The 21,812-nt window shown below is 42.9% G+C and overlaps 1 protein-coding gene and 1 long non-coding RNA gene across 4 annotated transcripts in view; one reads left to right on the plus strand and one right to left on the minus strand.

Annotated features, from left to right (window-relative positions):
* Nucleotides 1-12,629, minus strand: part of Srcap (Snf2 related CREBBP activator protein) — a 53,747-nt gene extending 41,118 nt beyond the window's left edge. For 2 of the 3 annotated variants that reach the window (XM_059266453.1, XM_059266442.1), the window contains exons 1-6: nucleotides 12,314-12,626; nucleotides 10,573-10,648; nucleotides 9,191-9,453; nucleotides 6,426-6,677; nucleotides 1,986-2,171; nucleotides 1,215-1,355 (exon numbers count right to left, since the gene is read on the minus strand). In XM_059266453.1, the coding sequence (XP_059122436.1) occupies nucleotides 1,215-1,355; nucleotides 1,986-2,171; nucleotides 6,426-6,677; nucleotides 9,191-9,244 (633 nt within the window). In that variant the 5' untranslated portion in view covers nucleotides 9,245-9,453; nucleotides 10,573-10,648; nucleotides 12,314-12,626. Of the gene's footprint in view, nucleotides 1-1,214; nucleotides 1,356-1,985; nucleotides 2,172-6,425; nucleotides 6,678-9,190; nucleotides 9,454-10,572; nucleotides 10,649-12,313 lie in introns of all 3 variants that reach the window. The other variant, XM_059266464.1, reaches the window with a different exon arrangement.
* On the plus strand, nucleotides 11,756-13,367 carry LOC131913683 (uncharacterized). Its single transcript, XR_009379956.1, has 3 exons — nucleotides 11,756-12,673; nucleotides 12,931-13,029; nucleotides 13,121-13,367. It is a non-coding gene; the product is annotated as an uncharacterized LOC131913683 (long non-coding RNA).
* The last annotated feature ends 8,445 nt before the right edge of the window (nucleotides 13,368-21,812 follow it).

The following is a 21,812-nucleotide window of genomic DNA, read 5'->3' on the forward strand; positions in this document are numbered from 1 at the left end:
TATAATCCAGCACTTGAAAGGAAACAGAGGCAAAAGGATCAGCCTCTGCTACACAGTGAGTCTGAAGCTAACCTGTTTTACATGAAAGCCTTATTTCAAAAATAAACAACAAAGCCAGGCATGGTAGTGCACACTTTTAATCCCAGCACTCGGGAGACAGAGCCAGGAGGATCTCTGTGAGTTCAAGGCCAGTGTGGTCTACAAAGTGAGTTTCAGGACAGGCTCCAAAGGTACACAGAGAAACCTTGTCCTGAAAAACCAAAAAAAAACAACAAAAAAGGGTACTTAGAAGGTGAGAGGATCAGGAGTTCAAGGTTATCCTTAGCTACATAGCAAATTTGAGGCCAAGACGAGTTACATGACACCTTGTCTCAAAACTGGAAGAAAAACAAAACCAACCTGTGAAATGCAGAAATACTCTATCTCAAACAATACAGTATGACAACTATTTATATAGTAATTTTACACAGTATGCATCACAAATGATCTAGAAATATTTATATCTGTCCATATATCATATGCATTTTATATACTGGACTTGAGCATCTCTAGCTCAGATGCCCACAAGAAATTCTAGAAGCAATCACACAAACACAAAAAGGGAAAAGAGGGCTTCAGAGATAATTACAACCTAACATATAAGCAGAAGAAACTTCAATGGCATAAGCAGGTAAACAACAAACATGTTTTAGAAAAAACATACTACACATCCTACAAAGAGTAGATGGTCTAGGAGTCAAGGAGTCCTACTCATCCCAAAGGTACAACACATATTTTGCCACTATAAAACAGATCAATGGGGGACTGGAGAGATGGCTCAGAGGTTAAGAGCACTGGTAGCTCTTTCCCAAGGTCCTGAGTTCAATTCTCAGCAACCACATGGTGGCTCATAACCATCTGTAATTTGATCTGGTGCCCTCTTCTGGTGTGTAGGCAGAATACTGCATACATAATAAATAAATCTTTAATTAAAAAAAAACAAAACAGATCAATGGATGCTACTCCCAAAGTTTTAACTGAGTAGGTAGGAAAAGGAAGCCAAGAATTCCTTCCTCCTTGTGACCTTCAGTGATGGAAAGGTCCAATATATGGAGAAATGTCATAAAGCGTTGGAATTGCAGTGTTCAGTTCCTCAGTAAACTTTGGTCAGCCCTATCAACACGACTTCCTCTAACCTAGTCCAAGATCATCTTTTGTCCAATCTCATTGCTCACCTTCTCCACATTGCTCCAGAACTGCCTGACATCCTTGGCCATGGTAGAAGCAATTCGGCGCAGCTTGGCCTGTTCTTCTCTCCGAGCTCGCTCCTCTTTTTGTCGCTGCTCTTCATGGTGTCGGATTACCATACGTACCACCTATAAAAATAAAGACAGTATAAAATCACTCAAGGTCAATCTCCTTATCCACCCAATCAAAGACAAAGACAATCAAGGGCTAGAAAACCCTGATGTTATTACAGCTTGAAGCACTAAAAAGGGGTTTATAATTTCATCTGCTTCCCTTCCACCTTCCACATAATTCAACCATTAAAGTTTCTTTTTCCTGGGCTGGAGAGATGGCTCAGAGGTTAAGAGCACTGACTGCTCTTCCAGACGTCCTGAGTTCAATTCCCAGCAACCACATGGTGGCTCACAACCATCTATAATGAGATCTGGTGCCCTCTTCTGGCCTGCTGTCATACATGCTGTATACATAATAAATAAATAAATCTTAAAAAGAAAAAAAAAAGGTTCTTTTTCCTTTTTTGGGGTGTGTGTGTGTGGGGGGGTGTTAGGGGGTGTTCAAGACAGAGTTTCTCTGTGTAGCCCTGGGAGTCCTGAAACTTGTTCTATAGACCAGGCTGGCCTCAAACTTACAGATTTGCCTGCCTCTGTGTCTCTAGTGATGAGATTAGAAGCGTGAGCTGCCACTACCACTTGGCTAACCGTTAAAGTTTCAAAAGCACACCTGAAAAATATATGAACAGTAGAACAAACAGGACATACCTTCCGGGCCACACCTCGTTTCCATCGGCGCTCCTGAGCAAAGTCAGCAGAGAGCCACTGCATCTCTTCACATAGATAGTCCCAGTGGCCTTTAGGGCGGGGAGGCTCTGGCACTTTAGGTAGCCTTTTCAATGACCAGAATCCCTCCTTTCGAAGTTCAGCAATTCGAGTTTCAATTTCAGCTTCCTAATGAGGGGTAATGACATTGATTAAGAGTTCCTGGACATGTTAGCTGGGCGGTGGTGGCGCACGCCTTTAATCCCAGCACTCGGGAGGCAGAGCCAGGCGGATCTCTGAGAGTTCGAGGCCAGCCTGGTCTCCAAAGCGAGTTCCAGGAAAGGCGCAAAGCTACACAGAGAAACCCTGTCTCGAAAAACCAAAAAAAAAAAAAAAAAAAAAAAAAAGAGTTCCTGGACATGCAAGCCATCTCACTGCCATGGCTGAATTCCTGGCCCCTGAATGAACTCTGTGTTTTATGCTCCTACCAATTCTACAAGGCAATAGATTCTGTTGGCAGGTGGTGTGGGGAGTATCTGGGAAATCAAATGAGTTTCCTGAGGTCATACACCTAGGAAAGAACTGGGAATCAAAAATAGATTGAGAGAACTGAGCATGTTGGCACATGACTTTAATCCCAGTTTCCAAAGGCAGAGACAGGCAGATCTCTTCGAGTTCCAGGCCGAACTGTTCTACACAGCAACTTCCAAACTAATCAGAGCTACACAGTGAGTGAGACCCTGTTTCAAAAAAATAAAAACAAAAACAAGCAGCAATTAAATGTTGACATCTTATTTCCACATGCAAGTGTGTACACACACACACACTTATACAAATAAGACAAACAAAATAGGTATAAAAACTCAAGCCATAATTTCACGCTCTTTCTCTGAAAATCCTGAAAAAGGTGAGACTTGGGAAACCATTTCCAAAGGGAGTTTCACAGGGAGTGCCCCTACTTCCTTCTAAACTCTAAAGAGGTTCTTTTTTTTTTTTTTTTTTTTTTTTAGGTTTTTTGAGACAGGGTTTCTCTGTGTAGCGTTGCGCCTTTCCTGGAACTCACTTGGTAGCCCAGGCTGGCCTCGAACTCACAGAGATCCGCCTGGCTCTGCCTCCCGAGTGCTGGGATTAAAGGCGTGCGCCACCACCGCCCGGCCTTCTAAAGAGGTTCTTTATCACCACTTTTACTAAAAGTTTCTATAATTCATTAAATTTGATTAAGAACATTAAATCATTTGAATTTTTTCTTTAACAAGTAGCTTTAAAAAAATTTAGAATAAGCCAGGTGTGTGTTAACAGCTGTAATCCTAGCACTCTGGGTGCTGAGATGGATGAGCCAGAGGGAGTTACATACTTATATGTTCTAGATTTAGGGCAGCCTAAACTAAAGTTAAGATCCTGTATCAAGTTAGTGGATGGTTGTGGTGGTATTGTGTTCCCCAAAATATTGTGTGACCCTAATAAACTTATCTGGAGTTAGAGGACAGAACAGTCACTAGATATAGAGCCCAGAAAATGGTGGCGCACACGCCTTTAATCTTATCACTTGGGAGGCAGAGATCCATCTGGATCTCTGAGGGTTTAAAGCTACACTGGAAACAGGCAGGCATGGTGACTCATGCCTTTAATCCCAAGAAGTGAGCCTTTAATCTCAGTAAGTGAGGGCAGAAAGCAGAAAGGTATATAAGGCGTGAAAACCAGGAACTAGGCAGGTAAAACTTTTAGGCTTTAGAGCAGCAGTTCAGCTGAGATCCATTTGGATGAGTACTCAGAGGCTTCCAGTCTGAGGAAACAGGATCAGCTGAGGAACTGGCAAGGTGAGGTGGCTGTGGCTTGTTCTGTTCTCTGACCCCAAATAAGTTTATCAGGGTGCACAATATTTTGGGGAACACAATACCACCACAGATGGTAATGTATGCCTTTAATCCCAGCAATCAGGGAGGAAAGACAGGTGGATTTCTGTGAGTTCAAGGCCAGCAGGGTCTACAAAGAAACCCTGTCTCAAAAACAAAACAGAACAAAAAACAAAAAAAGAATCAAACAAAATAAAAAAAAAAAAAAAAAAAAAAAAGAAGAAAGGAAGGTGGGAAAGAGGCAGACAGAAAAGAGGATTAGGAGTTCAAAGTCATCCTCAGTTACAAAGGGAAGCCAGACTAGGAAAGAAAAACTGAGATCATTACAGCAATCGCTGCCCAAATCTGGTGACCTTAGTTCTATCACCAGAGCCCATGCAAAGGCAGAAAACTAAGTCTACAAAGTTGTTTCTGATCAACATATGTGTGACGACACAGCATGCGAGCACACACACACCATACACTGAGTGAACACAGTAAATAGTAATTGGAAGATCTAGGCTGGGCAGTGGTGGCATATGCCTTCAGTCCCAGCACTCAAGAAACAGAGGCTGGGCTGGAGAGATGGCTCAGTAGTTAAAGAGCATTGCCTGCTCTTACAGAGGACCTGGGTTCAATTCCCAGCACCCACATGGCATCTCATAAATGTCTGTAATTCCAGTTCCAGAGGACCTGACACCCATGGCAAAACACCAATGCACATAAAACAAAAATAAAATAAATAAATAAATAAAGAAACAAAGAAAGAAAGAAATGAAAGAAAAAACAACAGAGGCAAGAAGCCAGGTGAATCTCTGTGAGTTCGAGGACAGCATGGTCTACAGTTGAGTTCCAGGACAGCCAGAGATACACCGAGAAACCCTGTCTCAAAAAATAAAACAAAACCAAAAACAAGTAAAAATAAAAAGGTTAATGGGCACCAAACCTAAAGTTTAAATGGGTAGGCAGGAAGGGAATATGAAGAATATACATTTCTATTGAGCTCCCAGATGGAACTGCATGCATTTACAGCAAATTTCATAGGCTACAGACTGAATATAAATGGGAAAATAATAAATTTTAAAATCATCACAGTTTACAAAGTACTTCAGTGTCTAATTCCTTCTTTATTTAGATTAGTCGAAGGTTTTTTTTCCTTTCTGTTTTTTTTTCTTTTGTAGCTTTTTTTTTCTGTATAGCTTTGGAGCCTGTCCTGGAACTCACAGAGATCCACCTGTCTCTGCCTCCTGAGTGCTGGGATTAAAGGTGTTGTGCCACCACCGCCTAGCACTAGTGGAAGGTTTTCTGTTATTGTATTGTTTTTATTTTTTGTCTTTTTGCTTTAAGATAGCATCTATCTCACTCTGTAGCCTAGGTTGGCTCAAACTTTCCAATCCTGTATCATCATCCCAGAGTGTGAATGTGAGCATACAGGTGTGAGCTACCTCATCTACTTTAAAAAAATGTTTTTTTTAAAATTTATTGTCTTGGTATTTCAAAACAGGATTTCTCTGTGTATCCCTGGCTGTCCTGGAACTTATTCTGTAGACCAGGGTGGCCTCGAACTCACAGAGATCCACCTGCCTCTGCCTCCTGAGTACTGGGATTCAAGGTCTGTGCTACTGCCACCCAGCCTCATTTTTTTTTCAATAATGATTTACTTTTCTTTTTAAAGACATCATTGCATATAGTCACGCTGGCCTTGAACTCATGGTCTTCCTTTCTCCATCTCCTAGTGTTGGTGAGAGCCACCACACCTGCCTAATTCTTCCTTTAATTTAAGTCTGCCAACAGTACTCGGGGTATAGCTTGGTGGTAGAGAATTTGCCTAGTATATGCACAAAGGCTTGAGTTCAATCCCCAGAGCAGTGTTAAGAGAAAACAGTTTGAGAGTAAACTTAACATACACCTCTATTCTGGAAAATAAAAATAAAAACTGTGCTATAATTCAGTGATAACAACATTTGCCTACAGCTGGTTAAGAGCACTTGTTCTTGCAGAAGACCTGAGTTTGATACCCACTACCACAATGGCTCATAACTCCCAGTTCCTGAGGATCTGATGTCCTCTTCTGAACACCAGGAGGACCAGGCATGGATGTGGTATATACATACATGTAGGCAAGATACTCACACAAAAAAATAAAACAAATTAGCATTTTTTAAAAAAGTGAACACTTGCCTAGCATAGATGGGACCTCAATTTAGACTGAAAGAAAGAAGGAAGGTTGGTCACTTTCTTTCTTTTGTGTATGGGTGTTTTGCCTGCAATATGTTCAGACACCACTTGATTGCCTGGTTCACACTGGAGTCAAGAGGGGACTGGATCCCCTGGAACTGGAGTTATAATTGTAAGCTACTGTGTGGGTACTGGGAATGGAACCTCTTGAAGACTAGCCAATGCTTTATACTACAGAACCACTTTTCTATCCCTCAAAGAAAGTGAAGGAGGGGGAGAGGGGTTGGTTTACTTCAAGCATTATACTCAAGACAAAGAAGAAATCCATACCCTAAACCCATGGCTAAAAACAAAGACACATAAAATACCCATGGGATAGTAGAGTTAAGACAGACAACTCCCATGAATCTTCATGGGCCTTCCCAATACATACATGTTTAGCTTGCTCTGCAATTTCTGCATGGCTCTTCTCCCACTTTGGGCCCTTGTTGACCAGGTCAGCAGCCTGGGATAAGCTGAACCCCTCCAGAGGAACCGTGGTACCATCTGGCGGGCCTGGAGGTCCATCCAGAGAGGAGTCTTGGGCTGTATGTTGCGGGGAGATACCACCTGCCCCACTAGAAGCTGGAGAACTAGATGAGGCAGGGGATACAGGATTGCTCCCTGTCATGCCGTCCGACACCATCTAGAAAAGGGGAAAATGACGAATAAAAAGGATGCTAAGCATTGTGCTAAATGTTTTAAGTACATTTTTCTATTCCATTTTACAAAAAAATAAAACAAACAAAAACAAAACAAAACCAAAAAAACCTGTAGAGTAAGGTATCACTCTCATTTTTATCAACACAAACACTTTGTGGGTTTGTTTTCTTTTGGGGAGGAATGGAGGGAAGTTGTGAGAGTTGAAGACAAGGTCTCACTATGTAGCCCAGTCTGGCCTGGGATTTACAATCCACCTCCCATGTGCTGGATTAATAGGCTAGTGCCACCACATCAGGCTTGGAAATGAAGTTTTTCTTTAAGCAAAGTAATTAAAATGGTAGAGCCAAATTTCTAATAGATAATCTGACATGTAAGACATACATGCTGATATACACAACTGCCTAAATTCAAGATTGCCACTACAGGGCTAGAAGTATAGCTCTCAAAAACAAAAACTTGTTTTCTAAGACAACTACAATGCATGATTTCTTTTGTTCTTTTTTCCTTGAGACAGTCTCACTACATAAACTGATAAAGATAGGTCTGTCTCTACCTCATGAGTGCTGTGTACAAAAGCATGCTATGATTTCAAATTTAATGGTCCTTTTAGAACCTTACATTTTTTTTTCCCCAGACAGGATTTCTCTGTGTAGTCCTGGCTGTCCTAGAACTTGCTTTGTAGACCAAACTGGCCTTGAACTCAGGGAGATCCGCCTGCCTCTGCCTCCCAAGTGCTGGGATTAAAGGCGTACACCACCACACCTAGAGAACCTTGATTTTGCTCATAATTACAACAGATTCACCTACGTAATAAATTTGAATTAACTTCAAATAATAGAAAAAAAAAGCCCCCAACCCCCTTCACTGAAGATGCAGGGGATGAAACCCACACATTACAAAGTATTGAGTATAAAAGCAATAATTGAAAACAATGTCCCAACCAGGCAGTGGGGTCACACACCCTTAATCCCAGAACTTGGGAGGCAGAGGCAGGCAGATCTCCCCGAGTTCAAGGTCAGCCTGTCTACATAGCAAGTTCCAGGACAGCCAGGGATACACCGAGAAACCCCATCTTGGAAAAATAAGTCCCACTGAAATATGGCAAATGAACTCACTCATGAAATTCACTATAAAACAGAAGTCTAAGAGTGCCTCAAATTCCTACCCCAGCTAAATATCATATCAAAATATCATATCAAAATTTCTCAGAAGCTAAAAAAAATTCTAAGTATCAAATCCACTGGCACAGTACCAGGACTGTGCAAAGCTCTGCATTCAACTCTCAGAAACATAAAGCCCAAAGGGCTATGGCTCAATAGTAAAGAGTTTGCCTTAGCATGCATAAGGCCCTAAGTTCAAAGGTCAGTACAGCAAATGAACGAACTATCAACTGAGCTATCTATGGTGGTACAGGTTTACAACCCTAGGACTCAGGAGGCTGGGGTACATAAGGAAACTCCCAACTCGCTCTCCTTCCTTTTTAGATAGGTTTACCATATACCTCAGGTGAACCTGGAACTCCCTGTGTAGCTAAGAATGACCTCAAACTTCTTATCATCCTACTTTTACCTTTCAAAGTGCTGGGATTACAAGTATGCGCCACCACACAACTGTATATACAGTACTGGGAATCAACCCAGGGCCCAACCCTGAGCCTTGTGCATGACAAGTATTGTACCAACTAAGCTAAACCCCAGCTCCACAAGAAGCCCTGTCTTATTAAAAGGGGGAAAAGCCTATTAAATGCAAATGTAGATCTAATTAATTTAAAAAACACACTTTTCCCCCTACTCCACATTCCCACAATATGAGGAAAGAAATAATGCCTCACTTAAGGCTTATCCTGTTCTAGTTCCAAATGAAGGTAAACTATTCTCAAAGCCTACAGTCTTAGAAGCATTTTGCCTAGTCTCCATTTCCAGCCTAGCCTAATTCAACCACTTTAAGGTAAGAAAGAACTGCGTCTTTTTTTTCCTTCTTTAAAGACAAGGTCTCACTATGCATGTACTCTTTAACTGGCCTGGGACTCACTAAGTAGACGAGACTGGCCTTGATCTCATAGAGATCTGCCTATCTCTGCCTAGGAGTGCTAAGCTTAAAGGCATGTACCACCATACCCTCAAGATCTCTACTCTTGGAAATCAGCATTATGTGAAGTAGAAAGTAAGTATCTAAAACCAGGCATGATGGCACATGCCTTTAATCCCAGCACTTGGGAGGCAGAGACAAATGGATCCAAGTTCAAGGCTAGCCTGGTCTACAGAGCGAGTTCCAGGACAATACACAGAGAAACTCTGTCTTGAAAAAACAAATTAAAAAAAAAAGAAGAAGAAAGAATTAACTAACAAGCTTGACATGTTACAGCCCAATCTCTCTGAAAACTAAAGACAGTCCAAACTCAACTACTCAGGTAGATAATAAGACCTGCAACACCACTTCTGTCTCAAAAACATTAGTCCACAGAAATAAGCGAAGGAACCCTCCCCACTTTCAAACCTGTGTCTGTAGGATTGGGAGCTGAGGGTGAGCAGGGGAGGGGCTGCTCTGCATGGTCCCACTCCCAGGCTCCTTGCTGGATGCCTGAAGAATGACTGGGTTATTATCACCACTGCTGCAGGCCGAGGGGCTGGTGTCCGGCTGCAGGGCATGCTGGGAGCTGGCCTCATTCTGGGCCACCAGCCACCGGGACCTGCCTTCCAGGGCCCGGGGCCCACCAGGGCGTCCCAGCCTCCGCTCAGGTCCACCAACCTCTGGAGCACCTATAGTTGGATAAAAAAAAAAAAAAAAAAAAGTAAAAATAAAATTAAAGGCTATTAAAACAGTTGTTTTTTGAGACAGATAGATTTTATTACACCATCCAGACTGGCCTGGGACTTACTATCCTCTTGCCTCAGCCTTCAAAATGCTGAGGTTAAAAACTGTTTCCAGGGATAGGGAGGTAGCTCAGGTGGTTGAGTGATTACCTAGCACACATAAAACATGGGTTCAATCCCAACAAAGCATAAAACCAGCAGGGTGGCACACACCTTCAATCTCAAAGCTTGGGAGGTAAAGGCAGAAAGATCAGAAGTTCAAGGTCATCCCTGGTTACACAGTGAGTATGAGACCCCATGCTACTTAGTAAATGCTCAGGAAACATGGGGATATGTTTCCTGAGCATTTACTATGTGTCAAATACTTAGAAGTACTTCCCTTAGCTAGAAGAGGTGGAACATATTTGGGACACTGACATGAAGAAGATCGTTTGAATTCAGGCATTCAAGAACAGCCTCAGTCATATGAGATCTCTTTCAAAAGAAGAAATGTGCTGGGTAGCGGTGGAGCACACCTTTAACTCCAGCACTCCAGAAGTAGAGGCAGACGGATCTCTGTGAGTTCAAGGCCAGCCTGGTCTACAGAGTAAGTTCCAGGACAGCCATGGATTCACAGAGAAATCCTGTCTCAAAAAACCAAGGGAGGGGAATTCAGCTCAGGGGTAAAGCACTTGCCTAGCAAGCGCAAGGCCCTGGGTTCGATCCTCAGCTCAAAACAAAACAAAACAAAACAAAAAACCTAAGGGGGAGGAAGGATATGTCAGGTGTGCTGGTTCATACCTATAATCCCAGCACTTAGGGGGCTAAGGCAGGAGGACTGCCATGAATTCAAAGTGAGCTTGGGTTAGAGACTGAGATCTCTCCCCCCAAAACGAAAACAAACAGGAGGTGGGGTGGTAGTGCCGAGGCTACACTGTTCTACCTCCACCGTCAACCCCCACAGAAACACATGCATAGATTTCAAGTTTTCCAAAGCAAAACCCACAATTAACCTACCCCCTCATTAGCACATAGTGTTTCTCCATTCACATAAGCACACAAAATTGTATCTAAAGGTGAGCTCACCTGTGTGAGCAGAGACCACAGCCCCTGTGAAACTCTGCACTTCCACGGTGCCCTGCTGTAATGAGGGAAATCACACCTAAAACAGTACAGGAAAGCAGCAGTGAGGAACCAATCCACATGTCAATACCATCTCAGTGTACTTACACCAGCTCTCTGACACTTTAAAATACACCCAGAGTCAGTTCACATAAATAGTAGGAAAAGCTCATGCTTCAGAAAAAGAAAATAAATTGGGTTAGGTTTTAGTTCATTTAGGTAAGTCTAGAGAAATGTCTCAGCGATTCAGAGTGTTTACTGCTCTTGCAGAGGTCCTAGGTTTGGTTCCCAGCACCCACATAGCAGGTTACAACAGCTTTAACTCCAGTTCTAGTGGATCCAACCTCTCTTCTGGCCTGTTCAGACACCTGGCATGCATGTGGTGTGCATACATACACGCAGAAATTCACAAATACACACAAAAGTAAAATAACAATTTTTTTTAAAAAGTGGTGGCAACACAAGCAAATCGTGTTTTGTGTAGAGAATTTCACAGGGTTGTACGTTCTTGCTGGATAAGGGTAAGGGCAGAGAGGAAATCAAACAACAGAAAGTTTTAAAAGCTGAAGTACTTTAAACTCCAACCACCAAATGACGGACAGAAACGTCACATCCACACGTTCACAAAGCCTGCTGGATGTCTGACTGCCTGCCTGCATTTTCAGTGGACTTAACAGAACGGAGTTAACAGGGTGGAGCTCCCAAAAACAAAAAGTTGGTCACAAGAAAAGGATCCTTGGAAATCTGTACACGCGGGACGAAACATCCAAGGAACTTTAGAAAGAGCTTTTTCAGCCCATGTAAGTAAGGAAGGCTGCACTGAGACCCACACTCCGGAAACAAGCCGGGTTAAACTGTACGAGGCCCGGAAGTGTTTGCCCGGCTAACTCCTTATCGAGGTGCAGCGCTGCCTTGATTCACCCTCCGCATTCTGGGGACCGGAGGAAGTCCGGATCCAAGATGCCCGAACTCTTGACCCTAGTCTTCATTATAGTTTCCCAAGACCTCTCCGAAGTCTGACCCGGCATGACCCCCGACCCCGGCCCAAGCTTCCACCACCCCGCCGGTGGCCCCGCCCCCGCCGGTGGCCCACCCCACCCAACGTGCGCGCCAGGCGGGGGAGGGGCTCGCGCGTGCGCGGCTGGAGGCGGAGTGAGCCGGCAGCGCGCACGGCCTGGGGGGGTTCCCGCCAGAACCCAAAACCATAGACTAGGTCGCAGGACTCCGAAGTCCGCGTCCGCCCGCGCCCTCACGTCAGCAGACCGCAAAAGGCTGAGGAAGGAAGGGTTCGAGCGCCAGGCCTTGGTCTCTCCTAAGTGGATTATGGTGGGCATGCGCCCGGACTATTCGTCTCATGCACCCTTTCCTCTTCCTCTCCCCTGAGGGGAGGCAGGTTGGTGGGCGGGCAGAAGCGCACCTGGGTCCGTCCTCTCGGGGTTTGCTCGCTCCCGCACGCGTGCGCAGAAGGGCAGGAGGGCGAGGAAGGCGCGCCGAGACCAGGTGCCGCCCGGCCTGACAACCCCCCCGCTCTCGGTCTCTATGGGCGCGCGCGGGCAGCCTCGCTCACCGGCCCCAGGGCACCGGCTGGAGGTGCGCGCGCAGCACCCCGGGAAGGTGGGACGAGGCGCTCGGGGATGCGCGCGCAGTCACCCGTCAGGGGAGGGGGAACTGCGGAGCCTCCGCCATCTTGTCTCCCTCTCCTTACCTGCGTCCTCGGGGGCGTGCTCACCACCCCCCCTCCCGCCGAGGAGGGGGGAGGGCCCCCTCTCGGTCGCCGCCTTCACCGCTTTAAATTCCCCTAAGGGCCGCAGCTAGAGCCACCCCCGTGCTCCCGCCGCGTCTAGTCACGCCGCGGAGGTGCGAGCAGTAAGTTGGAGAAAACGGAGACGCTACTCCCAGCGACCCCGCCGCCGCCGCCGCTGCTCCCGAGGCCTCACCAAAATGGCCGCCGCCTTCTCGGCCGCCACCGCCACTACCACCACCACCACCACCAAGGCTCGTTATCGCTACCGCCGGAGCGGCCCGTCTTCTCGCGATACACAGTAACTGGAGGCTGGAGGGGCGGGTAGGTTCGCGTGCCAGCGTAGGACTCTTGTCTGGAGCGCAAAGCAAGATGGGAGATGTAGTCTGTTCCGAGGTTCCGTGCTTGCCCAGCACGCTTCGGCGGATCTGAAACCACTGAAACTCGTGGTGCAAGTGGGAACACCCTTCGGGTTTGGGAGTTTTTATTTTTGCAGATTAGTCAGTGACATGAAACAAATTAGTTGTAGAGTTGGGCCTCCAGTCGCTTTTTTTTTTTTTTTTTTTTTTTTTAACGACAAGGTCTCACAATTTAGCAGTGGTTGACCTGGACTCGCTATTGTAGATCCAGCTAACCTTAAACTCAACAGAGATGCACCTGCCATCCGCCTAGGATTAACGGTATGCGCCACCACTACCAGCTGCAGTCTACTTTGTAGCACTGATTTCCCAAGATGTAGCCTCTCTAAACATTTGTGCCATTGGTTTGCAGGTTTTCTACATTAACTCTTTTGAAAGGCTGAGAAGATAGCTCAGCAACTAAGAATATTGGCTGCTGCTTCTTACAGAGGACCAAGGTTCAATTTCCAGCACTCCTATTCCAGAAGCTCATAATCATCTGTAACTCCAGTTCCAGGGAATCGGACACCCTCTTCTGGCCTCAGAGGGCACTGCACAAACATGGTGCACAGACATACATGCAGGTAAAACGCCCATACACATCAAATAAAAATCCTTAAAAAAAATGCCTTTGAGAATCTGATACTCCTTCTCCATCTTAAGGACCTGTTTATTGTCAACAAGAGTTCCAAGAAAGATCTTGAGCCCTTGGTTACATAGGAAGACCCTGTCCCAAAACATAACTAATAATTAAGAAAACTTGTGGGATAAAAATAAATCGAAGACAGACATCGGAGAAGCCACTGTGGACAGTGGGGAAGTGGCAGTTGAATAGAGACTGGAAGAAAGATTCTTCACAGCTAGGTGTGGTGGTATATGCCTATAATCCAGGCACTTACTGGTAGAGGCTACCCTGGGCTGTTGCATACTTGGTACACACACACATACATTAATATTCTAAAGTTCAAGATTATCTTGTCTTAAAAAAAGACATGTATATAGGGCCGGGCGGTGATGGCACACGCCTTTAATTCCAGCACTTGGGAGGCAGAGCCAGGTGAATCTCTATGAGGTCAAGGCCAGCCTGGGCTGCCAAGTGAGTTCCAGGAAAGGCGCAAAGCTACACAGAGAAACCCTGTCTTGAAAAACCAAAAAAAAAAAAAAAAAAAAAAGACATGTATATAGTCTTGCAGTAAGTATGTGTCTGCTTTTTTTCAATTTAGGACTTTGTAAAAAGTTCAGTTTGTGTGTGTGTATGTTACATAATTACAGCGACAGGGCTGGAGAGATGGTTCAGTGGTTAAGACTGACTACTCTTCCAGAGGACCCAGGGTTTGATTCCCAGCACCCACATGGAAGCTCCTAACAGTCTTGTAACTTTAGTCTTAGATCTAACACCCTCTTCTGATGCACAGACATACATTCAGGCAAACACTCATAAAATAAAATAAAATATCAAAATTAAAGTCTAATATGAATTATCAGTAAAATCCTTCCCCACATGGTGTTAGTGTCCTGCCCAGAAGTAATCAGTTTGAGTCTCTTATATTTAAATGATATCATACTGTATGTTGTTTTATACTTTGCCTTTTCAGACTTGATATATATAATATCTGGAAAGATATTAATAGAAGATAATGGGGCTAGGTGTGGCATTCACCTTTAATTCCAACACTCAAGAGGCACTGGCAGGGCAAATCTCTGAATACAAAGCCAGCCTTGTTTACATAGCAAGACCCACACACACACCAAAAGAAAGAAAGAAAAGATGACTGTAGGTAATGGAAAAGAGATGGTTCAGTAGTTAAGAGCACTGGCTCAGGCCAGAGAACCTGAACTCAGTTCCTAGGACCAAGAGAGCTTGCAAACATTTTTAACCTCTTCTGGCCCTGTCACTAAAAGCACAAGGTGCATAGACATACACACACAAATCACCCATACACATTTTTAAAAATATTTTAATAATTGTTTTAAGTTCTGGGTATGGTGATAAACAACTTTAATCCCAAACATTCAAGAGGCAGAAGCAGGGAAATATAGAAGATATCAAGGCCAGTCTGGTCCACATAGTGAGTTCTTTGTTTTAAAAAGACAGCACACCTGCCTTCAAACACAATAAATAACTTCAAAACAAAAAAGGCTGGAAATATTGATCAGTAGTCAAGAGCACTTGTTCTTACAGAGGACCTGGGTTCAATTCCACGCATCTACGTGATGACTAATGACATTCATAATTCCAGTTCTTGGGGATCCAAAGCCCTTTTCTGACTTCCTCTGGCACCAAGAATGCACATACATACATGCAGGCAAAACAGTCATATTCATATAAAAATAAATTTTTAAAAATTTAAGGGTTGGAGAAATGGTTTAGTTAAGAGCACTAACTGATCTTCCACAGGACCTAGATTCAATTCTCAGCACCCATATCACAGCTCACAACTGTAACTATAATATCCAACACCCTCACACAGACATACGTAAAGACAAAATAACAATAATGCACACAAAATAAAAATAAATTATTTTTTAAAAATTCAATAGGGGATCAATAGGTAAAGATATGTGCCACCAAACCTGACAACCTGAATTTGATGCCTGAAACCCACAAGGTGAAGCACAATCCTAACTAGTCTTACCAATAAAAACCTAGAGTCAAATCGAGGGTGAAAGCTTAAAGTCCAGAGAGGCCACATTCACTTCTTACCTCTCCAAATCCTCTGGCCAAATACGGGGAGATCCCGTCTCTGAATCCTCAGACTGAACGTGCCCAAGATCCTGTCTCCACCTACTTTATATTTGTCTCCACCTCTCTAGTACTGAGATTAAAGGCCTGAGCCTCCCGTGTGCTGGGATTAAAGCCCTGAGCCCCCCAAGTGCTGGGATCAAAGGCTTGAGCCTCCCATGTTCTAGGATTAAAGATGTGCCACCATTGCCTGGCCTCTATGGTTAACTAGTGGCTAGCTCTGCCCTCTGATCTCCAGGCAAGCTTTATTTGTCAGAACACAAACAAATTATCACACATTTCCCCATTTTTGTCTAAACAAAAAGTAACGGTTTTAACTAATGTAAAATAACTATATACAATAAATATAATAACAATGCAAATATATACAGGCAATAATTATATTAATAATGTCTAGTCTATTAGCATTTGACAAACTCAGAGAAAATATTCCGTTATCTTCTTGGTGAGTCCACAACATTGTACCTAATTCACTTTCTAAACTTGCATTACCAACCCAAAGCTATCTTTTTTTTTTTTTTTTGGTTTTTTGAGACAGGATTTATCCGTATAGTTTTGGTGCCTCTCCTGGATCTTGATTTGTAGACCAGGCTGGCCTCGAACTCACATAGATCCAACTGGCTCTGCCTCCTGAGTGCTGGGATTAAAGGCATGTGCCACCACTGCCTGGCAAAGCTATCTTTTATGTCTTTCAACCTTATAAAGTTTACACCTCTTTTGTGAGTTTGGTTTTTTTTTTTTCTTTCCTTAATCTGGTAACAGGGAAAACTATAACTTAAACTATCTGGTCTTCAACTCCATCAGAGACCTGAGAAGGATATAATGTTACCTGAGTAAACAGGAAGTGTACCGCAAACAAAATAAGAAATGACAGAAACAGCTGGCTGCCTGGACAGTCACCCAAGGTTCCTCTGTAATGTTGGGGCATCCATCTTTGGCCTACAAGCCTAGAATATCTGACAGACTTTTCTGTAAAGCAGGATATTTGAAGGACTGTCCCACCTTGTCTTGGCAAGTTCTGCAGTCACCTTCTTTTATGTCCTGCTTGTCCAGTTTGGACAGCATACTGTCAGGAGTTGAAGCAAAAGCATTTTCCTGCCCAGTGGTTAACTTTTGCCAGAAAGAAAGTAAACTCCATATGGAGTTTCTTCAATGCCCATCATCTTCTCTAAAGTAGATTGGTGCTGCCAGGAGCAGACATGTCTCATTGTCATAAAAAAAGAACTTATGTGATTAAAACATCTTAAATGCCATATTCTGTAGATCTCTGAAGTGTTTCAAGACCACCTGTCCATCTAAAATATATCTGTTTGACCTTGAAAGCATGCCTAACATGACTACAAGTTTGATTGTTATAGGTGACTAACTACTAACCTGCATTTCTTTATTATCTTAGTTTGTAATAATAACTTTCAAGGGCTAGAAATTTACATTACATTATAAAATGAGCTGTATAGTACAATACCTTGAATAAGAGTAGAAACGTATGCACAGGATATTCTAACCAAAATAACCTTAAATTTGTATCAATTTACAAAAAAATCCATATCAATGTAAAATATTTAAAACTAGTAATTTTTTGGTTTAAAACTAGATTTAAAAAGATAACCTTTTTATCTTATCATTCTTTTTTTTTTTTTTTTTTTCCAGAGCTGAGGACTGAACCCAGGGTCTTGTGCTTGCTAGGCAAGTGCTCTACCACTGAGCTAAATCCGCAACTCCATCTTATTATTTCTATAACATCGCCAGGCAGTGGTGGCACACGCCTTTAATCCCAGCACTCGGGAGGTAGAGCCAGTCAGATCTCTGTGAGTTCGAGGCCAGTCTGGTCTACAGAGTGAGATCCAGGACAGGCACCAAAACTACATGGGGAAACCCTGTCTTGAAAAACAAACAAACAAAAAATCAAATTTGTATCAATATATAAAAATCCAAGCCAATGTAAAATGTTTAAAACTAGTAATTGCTTTTTAAAGTAGATACAATAATATAAAATAATCTACCTTTTATCCTATTTCTTTCCTTTTTTTTTTTTTTTTTTTTTTTTTTGGTTTTTCGAGACAGGGTTTCTGTGTGTAGCTTTGTGCCTTTCCTGGAACTCACTCTGTAGCCCAGGCTGGCCTCAAACTCACAGAGATCCGCCTGCCTCTGCCTCCCGAGTGCTGGGAATAAAGGCATGTGCCACCACCGCCCAGCTATCCTATTTCTATATCCACCATTTTTTTCTTTTTAGAACAAGATCCCTGAATCTAATCTCTTTTTGGTCAGCTTTTTTCCTGACCATTACCAATAACAACCTGTAACCAACCCATTACCAATAACAACTTGTAACCAACCCCCCTAAATGCTGACAAACATCTATAGCCCACTAAACAACCAAAAACCATCCACCCTACCTCTTGGGAATGTGGGCAACGTGTTCTTAAAATTATAACCTGCTCTTTGGGAGGTGACAGCATCTTTAGGGGACCCTGAAAAAAAATAGGATAATTGTCAAGTCCTGGGAGAGTTAGGTATATCATTTGTTGTCCAGTCATTGTGTAATGGGAATGTGCAGGGCTTGTCTCAAGTCCTGGCTATAGCAGTCTGTGAGGCTGGATCATCTCAGCCAGCCACCTTGAAATTGTCCTGAGCAGTTTGTCGTCCAAAGCCGATCTTTAGGTGGTGTTTGTCAGGTTACTGGCATTACCATAGTCCAGGTGGAATCGTTATTGTGAGGCCCCATCATCTTTTTGGAAACTTCAGAGATTGCTGTTAGGAAGTTTATCATGCACTGTAGAAAACTTAAATATCATTACTATCAAAACAAAGTTTAAATTTTAAGAAAGTACTACACCTAAAGAAATGTTTTAGGGGGCTGGAGAGACGGCTCAGTGGTTAAGAGCACTGGCTGCTCTTCCAGAGGACCTGAGTTCAATTCCCAGCAACCACATGGCAGTTCACAACTGTCTGTAACTCCAGTTCCAGGGGATCTGATACCCTCACACTGACAGACATGCAGGCAAAACACCAATGCACATTAGATAAATAAATAAGTAAATAAATATTTTTTTAAAAAAGAAATGTTTTAAAGAGTCAAAATAAAACCAAAGGATCATGAGATTAGTAGCAATAGAATTTTGTTTTGTTTTGTTTTGTTTTTTGAGACAGGGTTTCTCTGTGTAGCTTTGCGTCTTTCCTGGAACTCACTCTGTAGCCCAGGCTGGCCTTGAACTCACAGAGATCCGCCTGGCTCTGCCTCCCGAGTGCTGGGATTAAAGGCATGCACCACCACCGCCCGGCTAGAATAGTCCTTTAATTTTGGTTTTTCTTCTGTCCCATATCAGGTGGCTCTTCTGACATAAGACAGAAATTTTGGGTTTTACTTTTAACAAGCATGCTTGGGTTTAGAGAAGGAGAGAGCCATGCTCCAACTCCAAAGCCAGCTTCAATTTTTAATTGAACTGGACTACAAAAAGACCATTTGCATTATGTGTCTGTAGAGAACAGCAGGAACAAACATTTGGGAAGATTTATGAAATTCTATACTGTTGGAGATATGATATACCAATAGGCCAATTTATTCTTTTTCTTGGGACATTTTTTCTGGATGATTTGTCCTTTTTCTTCATATGTCTCATTTGTTCAGTGGTCTTCAGATTCCTTAGTTTGCTGTGGGATGGTCTGTATGTCAAGTGTGTTGCTGATTGGTCAGTAAATAAATCACTGATTGGCCATTGGCTAGGCAGGAAGTATAGGCGGGACAAGGAGAAGAATTCTGGGAAGTGGAAGGCTGAGAAGGAGACACTGCCAGCCGCCACCATGACAAGCTGCATGGAAAGATCCCGGTAAGCCACGAGCCATGTGGCAAGGTATAGATTAATGAAAATGGATTAATTTAAGATATAAGAACAGTTAGCAAGAAGCCTGCCACGGCCATACAGTTTGTAACTAATGTAAGTCTCTATGTTTATTTGATTGGGTCTGAGTGGCTGTGGGACTGGCGGGTGAGAGAGATTTGCCCTGACCGTGGGCCAGGCAGGAAAACTCTAGCTACATTAGTTGGTTGCCTTCATTTTTCCTGGAAGGACAAAAACAAAACCTTGGCCTGGAGAGATGGCTCGGTGGTTAAGAACATTGGCAGCTCTTCCAGAGGACCTGAGTTCGATTCCCAGCAACCACATGGTGGCTCACAGCCACCTATAATGGGATCTGGTGCCCTCTTCTGGCATGCAGGTGTACATGCAGATAGAGCACCATATGCATAAAATAATTAAATAAATAATAAATTATGCCGGGCAGTGGTGGCGCACGCCTTTAATCCCAGCACTCGGGAGGCAGAGCCAGGCGGATCTCTGTGAGTTCGAGGCCAGCCTGGACTACCAAGTGAGTTTCAGGAAAGGCGCAAAGCTACACAGAGAAACCCTGTCTCAAAAAACCAAAAAAAAAAAAAAAAAAAAAAAAAAACCTTGCCTCAACCCTAATTTTGGGGAGTGTTGCTTAATCCTAATGGCTCTCCCGGGGGAGGAGGTGAGAAGGCACAGCATCAATGGCACAGACGCCGGGAGTCAGTTAAAGGCAAACAATAAACTAATTCATTTAATAACGGGGAAGGACTTATTATCCCTCCTCCCAGCACGCAGTCTGTGTCGCAGTCTCGTGGCATTGCATGGTCATCCCTCATTGGCTGGACACAATCAGGAACTCTGACATCGATCAGGAACTCTTAGAGTGACCAAGATCTCTGACAGCACCTGTTGCTAGGCCCTCAGGCAGACTTCAGGTTGGCTCATAAGGAAGTATATGTGCATGCCTTGGCAACTGGTTTGAGCCAATTTCCTGGACCCTATGGGCCTGTCCTACTACAGGGGAGGTTCCCTTTTGGCAAGTTATATCTGATCAAATGAAAAGTATTTGTTAGTCTTATAAGTTAGTTTAGATTGAATGGTCACACTGTTAGATAAACTATCACTTCTTTTCATCAAGAGGTCTCTCTTGTTGAAATCTAATCTTTATCAATTTTGATGGTATCCATAGTTTTTCTCCTGTGAAAACAAAAGCAAAACTTTTCCCCCAATATAACACATATTCTAGTTTCCATTCTGAGGTCAGTGCATCTTTAAAATATACAGCCTGATTTTAATTCAGAAGTTTTTTTCTATTATCCAATGTTTCTCCTCAGCTGTTTTTCCTTTTTCATTAGCATTTAGAAAATTCAAAGTTAGTAAAGCATTATGCAGTCTATTTCTGGAGGTTTTTATTACCCTTTTCTGTTTATTAAGCATATCTTTTAGAGTTCGATTAGATCTTTCTATAACTGCTTATCTTGTAGGATTGTGTGGTATACCTGTAATATGCTTTATGTTGTAATATGCAAGAAACTGTTTCACTTTACTAGAGACATATGCTGGAGCATTGTCAGTCTTAACTTGTACAGGTATTCCCATGATGGCCATGACTTCTAATATATGTGGAATCACAGAATCAGCCTTTTTGGAACTCAAAGCAGTTGCCCATTGAAATCTTGAATATGTATCAATGGTATGGTGTACATATTTAAACTTTCCAAACTCTGAAAAATGAAACACATCCATCTGCCAAATTTCATTTCTTTGAGTACACTTTGGGTTACTTCCTGTAAGTATAATTATAATTTTCCTTAGTTATGATAAAAGGAAAATTAGATATGAAACTTTAGACTCACAAAGATAGGACAGATGATAGAGTATTTTCTTTATCTTTGCCAAATACAAATAGACTAGATATTGTAACTGTAATTCTTGCTTGATAATGGTTTTGTTATATGTAATTTTACTATGTTAAAATGAAACGTTCCTTTTTGATTAGACAGCAAAGGGGAAATGCTGTGGGATGGTCTTTCTGTATGCTGTGAATACGTGCTGCTCTCATTGGTTGATAAATAAAGCTGTTTTGGCCAATAGCCAGGCAGAATAAGGTTAGGTGGTACATTCAAACTGAAGGTGGAGATGAAGGGTGGAATCAAAGAAGAGTGAAGTTGAGACACTCCAGCCAGCTGCTGAGGAAGCAAGAGGTATAGAAAATGAGGTAACAAGGCACGAGCCATGTGACTAAACATAGATAAGAATTATGGGTTAGTTTAAATGCAAGAGCTGGCTAGTAATAATCCTGAGCCATTGGCCAAACATTTAAAATTAACATAAGCCTCTGAGTGGTTATTCAGGAATTGGCAGGTAGGAGAGAACTGTCTGTTTACAACAAGGTAGAAAGAGAATAGGGAGCTGTACCTCAGTTGGTAGTGCTTGCCTAACATGCATGAAGCCTTGGGTTCTATCCCTAGTGTCCTTTTAAAGCAGATATAATT

Source organism: Peromyscus eremicus, chromosome 1, assembly GCF_949786415.1.
Source record: "Peromyscus eremicus chromosome 1, PerEre_H2_v1, whole genome shotgun sequence".
NCBI classification, from domain to species: Eukaryota; Metazoa; Chordata; class Mammalia; order Rodentia; family Cricetidae; genus Peromyscus; species Peromyscus eremicus.